At 43.6% G+C, this 17,501-nt stretch overlaps 1 protein-coding gene across 1 annotated transcript; it reads left to right on the plus strand.

The window, feature by feature from the left end:
• The first annotated feature begins 1,883 nt into the window (after positions 1–1,883).
• LOC106607316 (tubulin gamma-1 chain) lies at positions 1,884–17,279 on the plus strand. The gene is made up of 11 exons (XM_082976620.1): positions 1,884–2,081; positions 2,273–2,385; positions 5,363–5,530; positions 5,718–5,786; positions 7,945–8,024; positions 8,389–8,515; positions 9,530–9,616; positions 11,279–11,428; positions 14,848–14,997; positions 15,346–15,510; positions 16,023–17,279. The coding sequence occupies exons 1-11, from the start codon at positions 2,033–2,035 to the stop codon at positions 16,218–16,220; spliced, it is 1,356 nt and encodes a 451-aa protein (XP_082832746.1). The 5' UTR covers positions 1,884–2,032; the 3' UTR covers positions 16,221–17,279.
• The last annotated feature ends 222 nt before the right edge of the window (positions 17,280–17,501 follow it).

Below are 17,501 nucleotides of genomic sequence, written 5' to 3' on the forward strand. Positions count from 1 at the left end.
GTTTGAAGTCACTAGGTCACATGACCAAGGAGCTATTGAAATTCTACATTTTGAAAAATTCATGATAAACCATGTGAGATGAAAATGGACAAACTAAAAGGTGTGCAATATAGACGGTAGTCAGTGGACATACTGAACCTTGTTTGAAGTCAGCAGGTCACATGACCAAGGAGCTATTGAAATTTTACATTTGGAAAAATTCATGTAAAAACGTGTGAGATGAAAATGGACAAACTAAAGGGTGTGCAATGTGTAGGGCCTCTGAGTGGACATTCTGAGCCTTGTTTGACGTCACTAGGTCACATGACCAAGGAGCTATTGAAATTCAAAATCTTGAAAAATTCATGTAACGCCATGTGAGAAGAAAATGGACAAACTAAAGGGGTGTGCAATGTGTGTCTATGCCATCGGGTTAGCTACAACCAGTTTTGAAAGTGTTAGGAGTAATGGTTAAAGAGCTATTGAAATTAGACATTTTTTATTTGTCACTATGTTGACGGTCCCTAACAGCTGTTGGTGGACGTAAGGAAAACTACAGGCGAATATCCATCGAATATCCAACCTGAAACTGTATTTACCCAGGTCTCGAAAGAACAGACAACAGCTCTACTGTTTAACCACTCACACCACCCGGTCTGCGTCGCACCAAACAACTAGCATCACAAACACCGGGAAACTTCCCCTTCAGTTGGTCAACTTTCACATTTACCGCTACTTCAGTAATCATTCCTTTCAATGGAGCCCTTTTCTTGAGAGCAAAACAATTGACATCTCTTGTCCCCATTCATTTAACACAGAGTGCCTGTTCCCTCTGACCAGCAGAAACACAAACAATTATCAACAGACCACTTCTGGTTACCCTCACCGATTCCACAGCACCCTGTTTGCACCCACACTGAAACCACAAATGGATAAGCCAAAAGGCAAGGGTCCACTTTTTTCCAAAAATTGCACTACTACCGTCAAAGACTCATCTTTATCCTGACCCTCAGTGCAAGCCCCAGGCTCCGAGAACTTCACCACATCTACCCCTCTGATATTTCGGCCTCACTCACTTCCATGTTTTTTTAAAACCTTTATTTAACTAGGCAAGTCAGTTAAGAACAAATTCTTATTTTCCATGATGGCCTAGGAACAGTGGGTTAACTGCTTTGTTCAGGGGCAGAACAACAGATTTGTACCTTGTCAGCTCAGGGATTCAATCCTGGAACCTTTCGGTTACTAGTCCAACGCTCTAACCACTAGGCTACGCTGTCGCCCCAAATCTCTCCTCCTGTCTTTGATCCGGCGTACAGCTCCCTCTGCTAACACTTTCTACCATTCTTATTTAGTAACATAAATAAGAGTGAAAACGTCCTACACCCAGCGACATGTGATTGCTGATTATTGTTGTTTGAAATTCTAATTTTATGTAGCCTTGCATGTAAATCTGTTGCGTCCTGCACAATGTATGCGTAACATTGATCTTTCACTCTGGTCACACATAATGAAATAGCCACATTTAAATACGATTTTAGAGATATTTCATTATATCCAGACAATTTTAAAAAAGTCAATTATTAGTAAAGTATAATGTACTTCTATTCACAGCAATTCTGCCAAACTATTTTATTAAACTCCTACTATTTGTTGAATGCAGCCTTAAAATGTGAGCATGCAGGATTTGATAGAAGTTAGTAGGGCTCTTTTTTTAATTTTCTTAGTAGTACAGGATTAGATAGGAGGGTTTAGTTTCTCTTAATGTTCGGTTCTTTATTCATTATTCTCTAAACTGTGATTGACTACACAATCCAGTACAGTAGGTGGCGGCATGCCCCTATGAGCTGTGTTTCCGGAACGCCGTAATATTGTAGAAGAAGAAGAATGTGAGCATGCGCCTTGTCGCAAATGCCGTTTGGCGTTGTGACTCCATTTATGCGGTATTTCCAAGCGGGAAGTGCAGGCAGGTCAGCAAGATTAATACAGTGGTCAGATAAACAGCCGTCTTTCCTGATTATAGACTTCGCTGGTAGGGATCTACTAAAAGAGGAATATGCCCCGAGAAATCATAACACTTCAACTTGGCCAATGTGGAAACCAAAGTACGGTGAAGTCTTTCCCTTGCTACAAATGATTAGCTAGCTAGTACGTATACCTAACGTTAACAACTGTAGGCATAGCAATGCTAGCCAACAGCTAGGCTTGTAGTGAAATAGCAACGATTGGACATGCACGTATCATGCATGGGTTTGGTGTCGTAATTAAATGCATCTTATTTCCACTTTTATTGCAGTTGGTTTTGAGTTTTGGAAACAACTCTGTGCAGAGCATGGCATCAGTCCGGAGGGGATTGTGGAGGAGTTCGCCACAGAGGGCACTGACAGGAAGGATGTCTTCTTCTATCAGGTACAGAACAGCATTAGCTTGCTAGATAAGTGGGTCAGGTTCCTATCCCGGATATGGAGCCATGGGGAGAGAGTGCATCTTATCACCTTGTTGTATCCTTCTCAACAGTATTGGAGAAGTTCCAAGGCCCTTCCCCTCAAACAGTCTTCTTCAATGTGTTTTGAGAAGGAAACGAGGAGCAAGGATGTGAGGAATCAAGAAAATATTTATTGAGAAAGGGCGATAGACTAGAGGGAATCCTTGCCTCTCTGTCTATTGGTCCTGATGTGGGCTTGGCAGGTTGGCAGATGTGGTTGTTACTGACAAGGAGCACATGGCTAAGCTCTTTCATCACTTCCTTAAGTCAGGATTCCTGTTTGACTCAGCCATGCCTCCTTGTCCGTCCAACATTTCCTCATCTCCCACCCCTTCTAATGCGACTAGCCCCGATGCTCCTCCTCCTTTTTCCCCTGTAGGCAGTCACTGAGTCCAAGGTGCTATAGGAGCTCCTAAAACTTGACCCCCAAAAAACATCTGGCTCAGATGATTTAGACCCTTTCTTCTTTAAGGTTGCTGCCCCTATCTTTGCCTCCAACCTATTTAACCTGTCTCTCCTCTCTGGGGAGGTTCCCATTGCTTGGAAGGCAGCCACGGTGTGTCCTTTATTTAAAGGGGGAGATCAATCTGATCCTAACTGTTATAGGCCTAATTCTATTTTGCCCTGTTTACCATACGTGTTGGAAGAACTTGTCAATAATCAACTGACTGGCTTTCTTGATGTCTATAGTATTCTCTCTGGTATGCAATCTGGTTTCCACTCAGATTATGGATGTGTCACTGCAACCTTAAAGGTCCTCAATGATGTCACCATTGCCCTTGATTCTCAGCAATGTTGTGCTGCTATTTGTATTGACTTGGCCAAATCTTTTGATACGGTAGACCATTCCAAGGAGTATTGGTGTCTCTGAGGGGTCTCTGAGGGGTCTTTAGCCTGGTTTGCTAACTACCTCTCTCAAAGAGTGCAGTGTATGAAGTCAGAACATCTGTTGTCTCAGCCACTGCCTGTCACCAAGGCAGTATCCCAAGGCTCAATCCTAGGCCCCACGCTCTTTTCAATTTACATCAACAACATAGCTCAGGCAGTAGGAAGCTCTCTCATCCATTTATATGCAGATGATCGTCTTATACTCAGCTGTCCCCTCCCCAGATTTTGTGTTAAACGCTCTACAACAAGCTTTCTCTGCCCTTAACCTTGTTATGAACATCTCCAAAACAAAGGTCATGTGGTTTGGTAAGAAGAATGCCCCTCTCCCCAGAGGTGATTAGTACATCTGAGGGTTTAGAGCTTGAGGTAGTCACCTCAAACAAGTACTTGGGAGTATGGCTAGACAGTACACTGACCTTCTCTCAGCACATATCAAAGCTGCAGGCTTAGGTTAAATCTAGACTTGGTTTCCTCTATCGTAATCGCTCCTCTTTCACCCCAGCTGCCAAACTAGCCCTGATTCAGATGACCATCTTACCCATGCTAGATTACGGAGATAATTTATAGATCGTCAGGTAAGGGTGCTCTCGAGGGGCTAGATGTTATTTACCATTCGGCCATCAGATTTGCAACCAATGCTCCTTATAGGACACATCACTGCACTCTATACTCCTCTGTAAACTGGTCATCTCTGTATACCTGTCGCAAGACCCACTGGTTGATGCTTATTTATAAAAACCCTCTTAGGCCTCACTCCCTTCTATCTGAGATATCTACTGCAGCCGTCATCCTTCACATACAACACCCGTTCTGCCAGTCACATTCTGTTAAAGGTCCCCAAAGCACACACATCCCTGGGTTGCTCGTCTTTTCAGTTCGCTGCATCTAGCGACTGAATTGAGCTGCAACAAACACTCAAACTGGACAGTTTTATCTCGTCAATCAAAGACTCAATCATGGACACTCTCTTACTGACAGTTGTGGCTGCTTCGCATTATGTATTATTGTCTCTATTGCCCAATAATGTCTGTACCATGTTTTGTGCTGCTACCATTTTTGGCTGCTGCCATGTTGTGTTGCTACCATGTTGTGTCATGTTGTGTTGCTATCATGCTTTGTTGTCATGTGTTGCTGCCATGATGTGTTGTCTTAGGTCTCTTTATGTGGTGTGTCTCTTGTCGTGATGTGTGTTTTGTCCTATATTTTTTATTTATTTATTTATTTTAAATCCCAGCCTCTCTCCCCGCAGGATGCCTTTTGGTAGGCCGTCATTGTAAATAACAATTTGTTCTTAACTGACTTGCCTAGTTTAATAAAATATGCGGTGCAGCAGCTGCTGTACTGATGGCAAACGAAATGGACATGAAGCATGCATCACGGACTGTACCATTATTCCCCACTAGATGGAGCAGTCTAATCATTTATGGCACGCAGCATTCACCATGTTACTGCCATCAAATCAAATGTTATTGGTCACATACACATATTTAGTTATTGAGGATGTAGCAAAATGTTTGTGTTCCTAGCTCCAACACAAATCTAAAAGTGAAAGAATGAAATTAAGAATTATAGAAATATTAGATTGAGCAATGTCGGAGTGGCATTGACTAAAATACAGTAGAATAGAATACAGTATATACATATGAGATGAGTGAACATTATTAAAGTGACCAGTGATTCCATGTCTATGTATATAGGGCAGCAGCCTCTAAGGTGCAGGGTTGTGTAACCGGGTGGAGGCCGGCTAGTGATGGCTATTTAACAGTCTGATGGCCTTGAGATAGAAGCTGTTTGTCAGTCTCTCGGTCTCAGCTTTGATGCACCTGTACTGACCTCGCCTTCTGGATGATAGCGGGGTGAACAGGCCGTGGCTGGGGTGGTTGATGTCCTTGATGATCTTTTTGGTCTTCCCTGTGACATCGGGTAGTGGAGACTACTATTATTATTATTGTGTATGCTTTGCTTTCTGTGCATCAAGTAGGAGTAAGCCTTCCGTCTCTCCGTGGTCCACAGGCAGACGATGAACACTACATCCCCCGTGCTGTTTTGTTGGATCTGGAGCCCAGGGTGATCCACTCCATCCTCAACTCCCCCTACGCCAACCTGTACAACCCAGAGAACATCTACCTGTCGGAGCACGGAGGAGGTGCAGGGAACAACTGGGCCAGCGGCTTCTCACAGGTGACTATGTGGACCGTGTTGTTGGTTGTAGCTGGACCAGGGTCCATGTAGAGAACAAAAGATTCAGCTTTGAGGCGAATAATGCATGTTTAGTAGAAGTTTGGCTATGTTATTTATTATACTTTTTTTTTGTAACTACATTCACCCAAATAACAATCTGGAATAATGCATGTCTTGTCGTTTGCAGGGTGAGAAAATCCATGAGGAGATCTTCGACATCATCGACAGAGAGGCGGACGGCAGCGACAGCTTGGAGGCAAGCCCACTCTTTCTCAGTCTCTGATTGGTCTACAGAACGTATGGGGTGAAAGCAGGCCTGAGTTTGGAAGCATTCCAACAATTCTCCATCTCATACACACACTGCACTGACTGCATATCCTGCCTCACGTGAGGAGAACATTGGAGGGAGAAACTGAAAATGGGAGGGGACTATCCAGAATGAAACACTTCCTGATTCTCTCCATATGTAACTGACTGACGTGCGAAAGGAATATAGGTTTTTCAGTTCTTTTTTTTTTTTTCCTCTTTCCCTTGAGTTGTGCTGTGGTGGAAAACATGCTTTCTTTGGCGATTTATAATGGGTAACCTTAATAGAGAGTACACATAAAATGGGAGCCCACACATGTCATCTTAAAACTAGTAAATGATCTGTTATTTCAAGCCTTTTCAAAAAAAAAAACCTTTCTCAACTGCCAGCTGTAAGGTTGCCTCCCTTAAAACAACATGACTTTCCCCATAGAAGTCTGTGTAATTTCTGTTGCCCATACTCTTTATGACCCTCACGTTATTATTTAGTGTGTGTGGACATGCATTTGAGAGGGTGAGATAGGGCGTGGCATGCCGTGTTGGGTGGTAATAGCTGGACTGGAGTAAAAGGCAGGTATTACATGGCTGTCTAGGCGAAGGAGAGAGCCTATTTGTGGGGTTGGCCTGCCCTCCCACCTCCAGGCTGGGTGAAGAGTGGGAGGCATAAACACATGTCATATATACTGGCGCAGTACAATAAATACTACTACTTAACCTGATAGATGTAATCTAAAATGTAGATTTCTGCCTAAATAGACATACTCAAAAGTAATAACTTATCATGAGAGGGCCATAAACAACTAGTAATGCTGCATACTCCAAGAAAGATTCAAATCTCACCTTTCTGGTATAAATAGTTATACATTTCTCAGGTGTAGTCACTTTTGAGGTAACAGGCTCAAGTACAAGGTAAAAATATGATGAAAATATGAAATATACACTGAGTATACTAAACATTAGGAACACCTTCCTAGTATAGTTGCCCTCAGAACAGCCTCGATTCGCCGGGGCATGGACTCTACAAGATGTCGGAAGCGTTCCACAGGGATGCTGGATGTCCTTTGGGTAGAGGACCATTCTTGATCTACACGGGAAACTGTTGAGCGTGAAAAACCCAGCAGTGTTCTTGACACACACCGGTGCGCCTGGCACCTACTACCATACCCCGTTCAAAGGCACTTACATCTTTTGTCTTGCCCATTCACCCTCTGAATGGCACACACACACACAATCCATGTCTTAAGGCTTAAAAATACTTCTTTAACCTGTCTCCTCCCCTTCCTCTACACTGATCCAAGTGGATTTAACACGTGGCATCAATAAGGGATCACAGCTTTCACCTGGATTCACCTGGTCAGTCTATGTCATGGAAAGAGCAGGTGTTCTTGTTGATGAATAGGGCTTGAAATGACTGATATGCTTTCTAAATATAGTAACAATCAAATTATAAATCGACTAACCTATAGGATTTTACTTTCCTTATAACTGGAAAATAGATATGATAATATTTAGTAACAGTAGAAAATTACCTGGTTGAGTTAAAAAATAAATAAAAAGGGCATTTCATAGAACTAGACAGATAATATTCTGCCCTGCGTCCTCTGAGCAACACACAGACGCCGCTAAAATGCCTGCCGACTACGTTACCCCGTCTTTAAGCAGTGAGCACAAACTGATTTAGTCCATCTGTGACCAAGAGAAAGTGGTTTGTTTCTGCCAAGAGAAAGTGGTTTGTTTCTGCCAAGAGAAAGTGGTTTGTTTCTACCAAGAGAAAGTGGTTTGTTTCTACCAAGAGAAAGTGGTTTGTTTCTACCAAGAGAAAGTGGTTTGTTTCTACCAAGAGAAAGTGGTTTCAATTCTACAAAATGCTTTTGTATTGTATTTTCGTGTCGGGAGTTTTAAATCCCTGTGTGAATATCACATCGAGATGAAACGCGCATCAATAGAATCGTACGGGTGTCAGCTGTCAGGAAATATGCGAGGGGTAGTGACGTACTGAGCCAGAGGAAATTGCTCGTTTGTCTGGATGGGCCCAGAAAGACGTTTTCATCTTTTCACCCAGAGCAGTGGAATTAAAGAATTACAATGGTTCTGTTTCTCTGTTGTAGGGTTTTGTCCTTTGTCACTCCATCGCTGGGGGAACCGGGTCCGGGCTGGGATCCTACCTGCTGGAGAGGCTCAATGACAGGTCTGAACACACACACACACACACACACACACACACACACACACACACACACACACACACACACACACACACACACACACACACACACACACACACACACACACACACACACACACACACACAGGGAGGCTGAATTTCTACATCGCAATGTGGTCTCTCTTTCTGTTTGACTGCTGTAAAGTTAGTAGACTTATAATTTATGGAGTAGAAACTTTCTCCTAATTGTAACCATAATTGTCCCAGCCTCCATGGGAGAGATAATATTCTCTCCCTGGGGGAACCTTTTAGTTTTCCACTGTTGGATGTTTTTCTGTGACCTGGTGTGTGATACTTTTTGAATTTTCTTCCTGTGCGTGTTGGCCAGGTACCCTAAGAAGCTGGTGCAGACCTACTCTGTGTTCCCTAACCAGGATGAGATGAGCGACGTGGTGGTGCAGCCCTACAACTCACTGCTCACACTCAAGAGGCTCACCCAGAACGCAGACTGTGTGGTGAGCAAGAAATAGACACACATCTGCGGGGACACACACACACACACACTCTCTCATCTGTGCTTTTTTTGCCTTCATCTGGCTACCGTTGTGTGGGGAATAGACGAAAGGTTCTTTCCTGGAATCAAATCCATGCACATAAACTCTGATGTTGCGTGGTCATTTTTTTCGAGAACGTCCCCTTGTGCCGTTAAAATGTGATTAAAAATTAAAAATGAAGACAAGACGTGCCAGTTCCACACTGTCTTGTTGTTGTTGAAAGTTAGAAACATCCTGTCCAAAACGGTACTGTTTCTTCATCCCCCAAAACACCACAGGATGGGGACGGACACGCCTCATCGCTCGCCTGTCTCTCTCCTCAGGCAAGCTCCAAGTCTTAGAGAGACGGGAGGAAGTTGAACTAGGAGCCAGAGGGCCTGTATATCATGAATAATGTTTTTATGACCATCGCTGCCAGCCGGGCAACATGCTGTAACAGAAAGGGTTTCTTCCCTGGCTGCTGGTGTGTATGACTGGTAATGAGGCAGTGTTGTTGGACATTTACATCACTGGATGATTACATCTTTGCTGCCTGGGATTGATGATTGTATTAGTTCCCGAGATGCTCTGACTGCCTAATGTTTCTCCTCTCCAATATCTACTTCCTCCTGCAGGAGTTTACGTAAGGGCCTCTACTCAGGCTTATTGGGTTAGCCCCACAGCTAATAGAATCTATGTGGAGAAGAATTGGTTCCCCTGTTAGTGACGCACAGTGTCAGCCCCACTGCTTCAGTCTTCACACAGCAGCACACTGTCTACTCTGCTTTACCCATCAAGACTGACTGGAGGATTGGATCAAAGCCCACTGTTAACTAGTCTCTACCACACAGCATCTCTCTCTTGCCTCCGTTTCCCCTAATTCTAAAGTCAAACCTCCCCCATTGCTGTCTTTCTGTGGAAATCTCTATCTTCTGACCTCACGTCTACACATCCCTCTCATTCTGTTTCTCTTTTTGACTTGTGTGTGTATGTCAGGTGGTACTGGACAACACTGCTCTGAACCGCATCGCCACCGACAGGCTGCACATCCAGAACCCCTCCTTCTCCCAGATCAACCAGCTGGTGAGTGATTGACACCTGCCACTCGGGTGCAAGCTCCACCTCCTTCCCTAGTGGTGTTCTCAATATCCAGGTTCTAGAACCCCAGACTCCTGAGAGGAGAAAGTGTTTCAAGGTGTTTTGATAGCCTGGTCCCAGATCTGTTTGTGCTGTCTTGCCAAGTCGGTAATACGGCACAAACTGAACTGCGACCAGGTTACTGTTTATAGCCTACTGGCCGTGACCCAGAAATGATTAGGCGAATACAGAGAGAGTGTATGCGTGAAGTAAACCTCACACTGTTTGTCAGAATGTCCTGAGGATTAAACAAACTAGTTAGGCTAGTTACTCCTCACACTTTAACTGTCAAACTGGATCTCATACTCCCTAGCAATTATTGTTGAATGAACACCCAGTGATTGTTAAAAAAACAAAATTGTGGTCAAATATGTCTATATCCCTAGGGCTGTGGCGGTCATGGAATTTGGATGACTAATTGGCCACACAAATGAACGCGGACACCGTAATAACTGGTCAAATGTTTTATTATTATTATATATTTTTAATTCCCCTCTCCTCTGCTCCTGACGGCATGTGCTGCCATAGAAATATAATAAATAGAACGGGCGTCCCCATTCAAGTCAATGGTGGCATAATGGGTGGACTGGCAGCTATTGCGAGTGTACCCATAGGAACAAAGGAAGAAGTAAAAGAAGGAATTAAAAGCAGGAAGTGTACCTGTCAAAATGTTCTGTGATTTGTTGATTCAACTCAACTGACATTACAAAAACTACATTCCATTGCATGAGCCACATCAGTTCAAATCATTTGAATGAACTTTCAACATTACCATGGAAATGATTGCATCACAATACCAGGCAGCCCTTGCGAGTGTACCCATGAGTTTACCAGTCAAATTGCCAGGGTTAGAGGTGCCAAGTCTGTTCTATTCATTATATTTCTGTGTGCCGCTGCAGGGAGGGGGGCACTGTCTTGGCAACTCCTTGCTTGTTTCAGCAAGGAACAGCAGTTTCATCACGTTGTTAAGAGTCCATGTTACTGTAGAAACAGACTCGGCCTCACGAATGCCCGGCCATTCCGTCTTCAGTCAGCTGTTCATTCCACCCCCCCCCAAAAAATATTTAAACGGTTATGCCGGTTATTTATTTTCACTGCGGTCTTCATCCATAACCGTCGTTTATTCAGGAATTGTGCCAGCCCTATATACCCCTCTCTAGCTAACCTTCTAACCATACAATCTCATATAGCATATCTTTTTTTTAAACATAAAATACTGTTCAAAAAACAAGCAAATCAGCCCTAAGTGATTTTAATTTTGGAAATCTGTTCCAAAGTATTCTCACGCATAATAGAGATACTGTATATGTGATCGTATACAAATGTAAGCAATGTTTGAAACTATTATATTTTAGTCAAATATTATATCTATTTGGGCTTCTTGCAGTCGATTTGCAGTCTACAAATGATTTGTAAATATTTTCAGGCTCCCTGACCATCCACTCATGGAAAAATTGTCCCGGGGCTGAATCTAGGTGATGATCCCTGTCATATAGGCTGCATTTCTTATGACCACTCCTGGTGATTGCCCGACAGAAATTGACAAGATTACGGAAATAAAAACAGCCACAAGTAATTAGGAAAACTAAAGTTTATTTCTCTCCACAGGTTTCCACCATCATGTCAGCCAGCACAACCACCCTGCGTTACCCTGGATACATGAACAACGACCTGATTGGTCTGATCGCCTCTCTCATCCCCACGCCCCGCCTTCACTTCCTCATGACTGGTTACACACCGCTCACCACTGACCAATCGGTAAGTAGTTCTCAGTAACCGCGTAGTACGTCTTGGTGCTTTCAAGATAGCTGGGAACTCGGAAAAAATCATGACGTCAGTGATCTTCAGGTCTGAAAGTTGGAGCTCTATAAAGATGCCGTAGTTTCTGACTTGGAATTGTGAGTTGGATGACCGTTCAAAAAAATAAAACCCAGTCGGCGCTCGTTTTTTCCAACACACTGAAGTCTTCGTCAAACTTATTTTTATTATTATTTTTCTGCATGCTTCTCTTACACCATTTAAGCTAGAAACGCCATTCAAACTTTAAAATGTGAGACTGGTCTGGAATGGTGTGCTTGCATCCAACTTTTTTTTAAACTATTTATACTTTTGAAACTATACATTTTTTTCATTCACTTTAATGGGACTTTTTTGAAGATACTAGAGCTCCTTATTGTAACATCACTTCCAACATTCACTGTAATACAATGCAACTTTTGACAAAAATCTGCTATTTTGACCACTTTGCCAACAACTTAGACAAAAAGTTAGAGCGTAGACTAGAAAGGTCTCGAATTTGTGATTTTGTTTTACCAATCTCTTTCACCGCTTAAGCTATTAACTCCAAACCAATGCTGAGATGTTTAGACTGACCCTACTTAGATTGCTTGTCAAAAGAATTTTGATACTATATATACTTTTTAAACTATAACCATTTAAAAATGTGCATACATTAACATGGGTTTGAACGAGAGCTGTAAGAATACAGAGGTAGCCATTCAGTGGTCCTGCTGCTTGGCCAATTAAGCTACAAGACCAACTTACACAATTCTGGCTATCCTAACTATCCTATTCTTTCAAAGATTTATCAACTATAACTATACACATTTGCATAAAATAACTATCCAACTGGCTTCATCAATAAGTGCATCGATGATGTCGTCCCCATTGATTACAGGCAACATCCACACTGGCTAAAGGGTAGAGCTGCCGCTTTCAAGGAGTGGGACTCTAACCCGGAAGCTTATGAGAAATCTTGTTATGCCCTCCGACGAACCATCAAACAGGCAAAGCGTCAGTACAGGACTAAGATCTAATCGTACTACACCAGCTCCGACGCTCGTCGGATGTGGCAGGGCTTGTAAACTATTACAAACTACAAAGGGAAGCACAGCCGAGAGCTGCCCAGTGACACGAGCATACCAGACGAGCTAAATTACTCTATGCTTGCTTCGAGGCAAGTAACACTGAAACATGCATGGGAGCATCAGCTGTTCCGGATGACTGTGTGATCACGCTCTCCGCAGCCGATGTGAGTAAGACCTTTAAACAGGTCAACATTCAGGACGTGTATTCCGAGCATGCGCTGACCAACTGGCAAGTGTCTTCACTGACATGTTCAACTTCTCCCTGTCTGAGTCTGTAATACCAACATGCTTTAAGACCACCATAGGCCCTGTGCCCAAGAACACTAAGGTAACCTGCCTAAATGACTACCGACCTGTAGCACTCACGTCTGTAGTCATGAAGTGCTTTGAAAGGTACGTAACAACACATCCGTCAAACTGATGCTCAACACAGGGGCCCCTCAGGTGTGCGTGCTCAGTCCCCTCCTGTACTCCCTGTTCACACATGACTGCACGGCCAGGCACGACTCCAACACCACCATTAAGTTTGCCGATGACACAACAGTGGTAGGCCTGATCAACGACGAGACAGCCTATAGGGAGGAGGTCAGAGGCCTGACCGTGTGGCGCAAGAACAACAACCTCTCCCTCAATGTGATCAAGACAAAGGAGATGATTTGTGGACTACAGGAAAAGGAGGACCGAGCACGCCCCCATTCTCATCAACATGCTGATGTGATGTGTCCACATCACCAACAAACTAACATGGTCCAAGCACACCAAGACAGTCGTGAAGAGGGCACGACAAAACCTATTCCCCCTCAGGGGACTGAAAAGACTTGGCATGGGTCCTCAGATCCTCAAAGGTTTCTACAGCTGCACCATCGAGAGCATCCTGACGGGTTGCATAACTGCCTGGTATGGCAACTGCTTGGTCTCCGACCGCAAGGCACTACAGAGGGTAGTGCATACGGCCCAGTACATCACCGGGGCCAAGCTTCCTGCCATCCAGGACATCTATACCAGGCGGTGTCAGAGGACGCCCTAAAAATTGTCAGACTCCAGCCACCCTAGTTATAGACTGTTCTCTCTGCTACCGCATGGCAAGTGGTACCGGTGCGCCAGGTCCAGGTCCAAGAGGCTTCTAAACAGCTTCTGCCCCCAAGCCATAAGACTCCTGAACATCTAATCAAATGGCTACCCTAGACTACTTGCATTGCCCCCCCTCTTTTACGCTGCTGCTATTCTGTTATCTATGCATAGTCACTTTAATAACTTTACCTACATGTACATATTACCTTGACTAACCGGTGCCCCTGCACATTGAGCGAGCCCCACTCTGTATATAGCCTCGCTATTGTTATTTTACTGCTGCTCTTTAATTATTTGTTTTATTTCTTACTTTTTTGGGGGTCCTTTTCTTAAAACTGCATTGTTGGTTAAGGGCTTGCAAGTAAGCATTTCACTGAAAGGTCTACACCTGTTGTATTCGGCGCATGTGACAAATGCAATTTGATGTGATTTGAACAGTAACTAGCAAGCGCACCACATTTTCTTCAGGAAATGTACTTTTCAGATTTCACTGTCAGCCTAAAGAGTTGGTTTATTAGAACTACAGCTAGCTATTAGTAGGTCTAGATACAAACCTGTTCGTCGTAGTTCAACTACCATCAAAATACTTTTAAAGAGCTGTCATCACTAGATGCACCATCATATTTCTCTCCCCAAATAATAGCCTAGAACTTTCTAATCATTACATCATCATTCAACGAAAATCCAACGTCATTTCCACTGAATGTTTTACAAAAGTAAATTGTACATCTATTTATCTGAAACCCAGTTGTTTTGCTTTCCTAAGAGTGTTGTCCACATGATCCTGCTTTTTGTTCCCATATTCTGACAGAAGACCATTTTGTCTTGTCTGTCTGTCTTTTAGTTTTCACACTCAGCAACTGTAGTTTAGACATTTTTGTGATCGAACTGCCCCACAATCCAAAGTAATAGACTACCATGTCAACTATATCAAAGTAATCAGACCAATTATTTTATTGCATTTAACTTTGACTATATGTAACTGCTCTGCTTTAAATAGTAAAGTAAACCTTTTTTAAACTACTACCACTACCACAAAAATACTTTTAAAGAGTTAAAGCAAGTCCCACCAATTGTACTAGTTTAGTTTAATCTCTGTTCTTGAAAACACAGATCTTGACTGAGTTATCCAAGTATCTGCCGATTCATCTTCTTTTAAAAACTTTTGGTGAATAAAGCATTCCTGTCATATATGAATATGCGTGCTTATACATGCCCTCTCCTTTGTTTCTCTCCCAGGTGGCCAGTGTGAGGAAGACCACCGTGCTGGATGTGATGCGGAGGCTGCTGCAGCCGAAGAATGTCATGGTGTCCACGGGCAGGGACAGACAGACCAACCACTGCTACATTGCCATCCTCAACATCATCCAGGGAGAGGTGGACCCCACCCAGGGGGGGGGGGGGGGGGGGGGGGGGGGGGGGGTGTGTGTGTGTGTGTGTGTGTGTATGTTTAGCATGAGAATGTGTGCTAGCTCTTTAAAATGTGTGTGTTTAAAAAAAGAAAACGTTGTCTAATCAAAGTGAAGTCCTTAACTACGGATGACGTAAAGAAATCAAGTTCACTATTAGTTCATGCGCTGACTCCTCTGTATAATTTGGAAGTTTATGAAGGAGATGGCTGAAGACCAAGTGGATATTGTAATGGTCTTGTGGTGGCGTGTGTTAAACATATTGGTCCAAAAGTTTTAGCAATATCAATACTTTCCATAAGTTGATACAATCCTGTTTGTGTGAGTGCAGGTCCACAAGAGCCTGCAGAGGATCCGGGAGCGTAAGCTGGCCAGTTTCATCCCCTGGGGTCCAGCCAGCATCCAGGTGGCTTTGTCCAGGAAGTCCCCGTACCTACCTTCCGCCCACCGCGTCAGCGGCCTGATGATGGCCAATCACACCAGCATCTCCTGTGTAAGCTCCGCCCCTCATTCTCATTACAGGTTCTAAAGGTTGGCTACTTGGAGTAGAGTAGGTTGGCTACTTGGAGTAGAGTAGGTTGGCTACTTGGAGTAGACTAGGTTGGCTACTTGGAGTAGACTAGGTTGGCTACTTGGAGTAGACTAGGTTGGCTACTTGGAGTAGACTAGGTTGGCTACTTGGAGTAGACTAGGTTGGCTACTTGGAGTAGAGTAGGTTGGCTACTTGGAGTAGAGTAGGTTGGCTACTTGGAGTAGAGTAGGTTGGCTACTTGGAGTAGAGTAGGTTGGCTTGTGCAAAAATATTTTTAAAGGAGACAAAACTATAATCCTTAGCTAACATTTCAATGCCAAAATACTACATGGGTTGGTGATGAATGTCAAGAGTATTTTTGGAATCCTCCTAACCCACAGTCAGCGACTGAGTGAGTGGGCAGAAAGTGACTAATATGAGGTATATGTAATGTGTTCACTGGATGCCCTTTCTCTTCTCTTCCTCCGCTGCAGCTGTTCGAGCGGACTTGCAAGCAGTACGACAAACTGCGAAAGCGCGAGGCCTTCCTGGAGCAGTTCCGCAAGGAGGACATCTTCAAGGAAAACTTTGACGAGCTGGACAACTCCCGTGAGGTGGTGCAGCAGCTCATCGACGAGTACAGTGCTGCCACGCGGCCCGACTACATCTCCTGGGGAACTCAGGAGCAGTGAGGACAGATGGGATATACAACCCCTGTCACATGACATGGGTCTGGTGCCCCTCTACAGCCCAACCAGGGAACGATGGGGCAGAGCTAGTTGCCACCTGCCCCATCACTATGGAGAAAAGTGTTAAAGTTCATACCTGCTGCTTTTCTTCCCTCTATTCTGTCCTTAAGCTGTTTGGGAGTTAAACCAACACTTCAATCTGTGTGCCTGTATCCAATCCCCACTGATGGTTATGAATAGTAGTGAATGACTAGTCTTCTCTGTCTCTCTCTCATGCAGGATTCCAAAACGACCCCTACCACTAGACACTTCATGGATAGTAGATCTGAAAGGATCAGATGGGTATCAGCTCCATCTTGTTCTCTGACAGGTGGAATGTATCATATTGTGCCCGGTGGGTATGGGTTAGGGGTTGATTTGGAATTCTACATCGCTCTCTCTATCCTCTCTTCCTGTTCTTGTGTTGCCGTCAGCAGAACTCGTAGCCTTGTTTGGCACTATTTTTCTACTGTATAGTACCACTCTGCTTTTGTGCTGTTCCTTTTGCAGTCACGCAGACTAACATACCAGCCGGAGAAACACTAGAGTGTCCTTGAATGGGGAATAGAATAAAATGCCTGGTGTGACTTTGTACATTTCTGAAAAGTTTATGACACCAGAGCCCATGATAATCAAGCTCTGACAGGATAGTCAAGTCAATAGGCCTCGGATCAGTCGCTGCTGTCCCGTATGTACTTAACCAAAACGTTTGTTTCATAAGTATGGCAATGGTCATTGTTATTGCAGAGGACAGCCTACTTCTCTACTCTGGTGCCTGAGTGTAAATCCATACTTTCTCTTACTCTACGTGCATCAAGAAGCTTGTTAAATTGCATAGCATCTACAGTTTTCCTTTTTTTGTTGTAGCCATCCAAATGTATATACTTTGTTGAGCTTTGTGTTGTGAAATTATATTTAAAAAAAGAATCATTCTATGAGAATATTCTTCATTGCCATTGGTGGACTGAAGTGTGAGCTGTATTCTGCTGTTCATATAAATAATTGTAATACTATTAGGATAAAGTGGTACTTGTTCATTACTGCATCATGAAGTACAATCACTGCCATGCAGTCCTTAGAAGTTAGTCTTTGAAGCGGGCATTTTCAGAATACTAAACTTTTCAAGGGTCCACAAAATAATGCTGGATAAAGCTTTACAACTCACCTGGAGTGTCTGTGTGCTAATACCCCCCCCCCCCCCCCCCCATCAAATTCTACTACGCTACTTCAGGCCTCATTACCAGA

Source organism: Salmo salar, chromosome 06 (genome assembly GCF_965601325.2).
Source record: "Salmo salar chromosome 06, fSalSal1, whole genome shotgun sequence".
In the NCBI taxonomy this organism is placed as follows: Eukaryota; Metazoa; Chordata; class Actinopteri; order Salmoniformes; family Salmonidae; genus Salmo; species Salmo salar.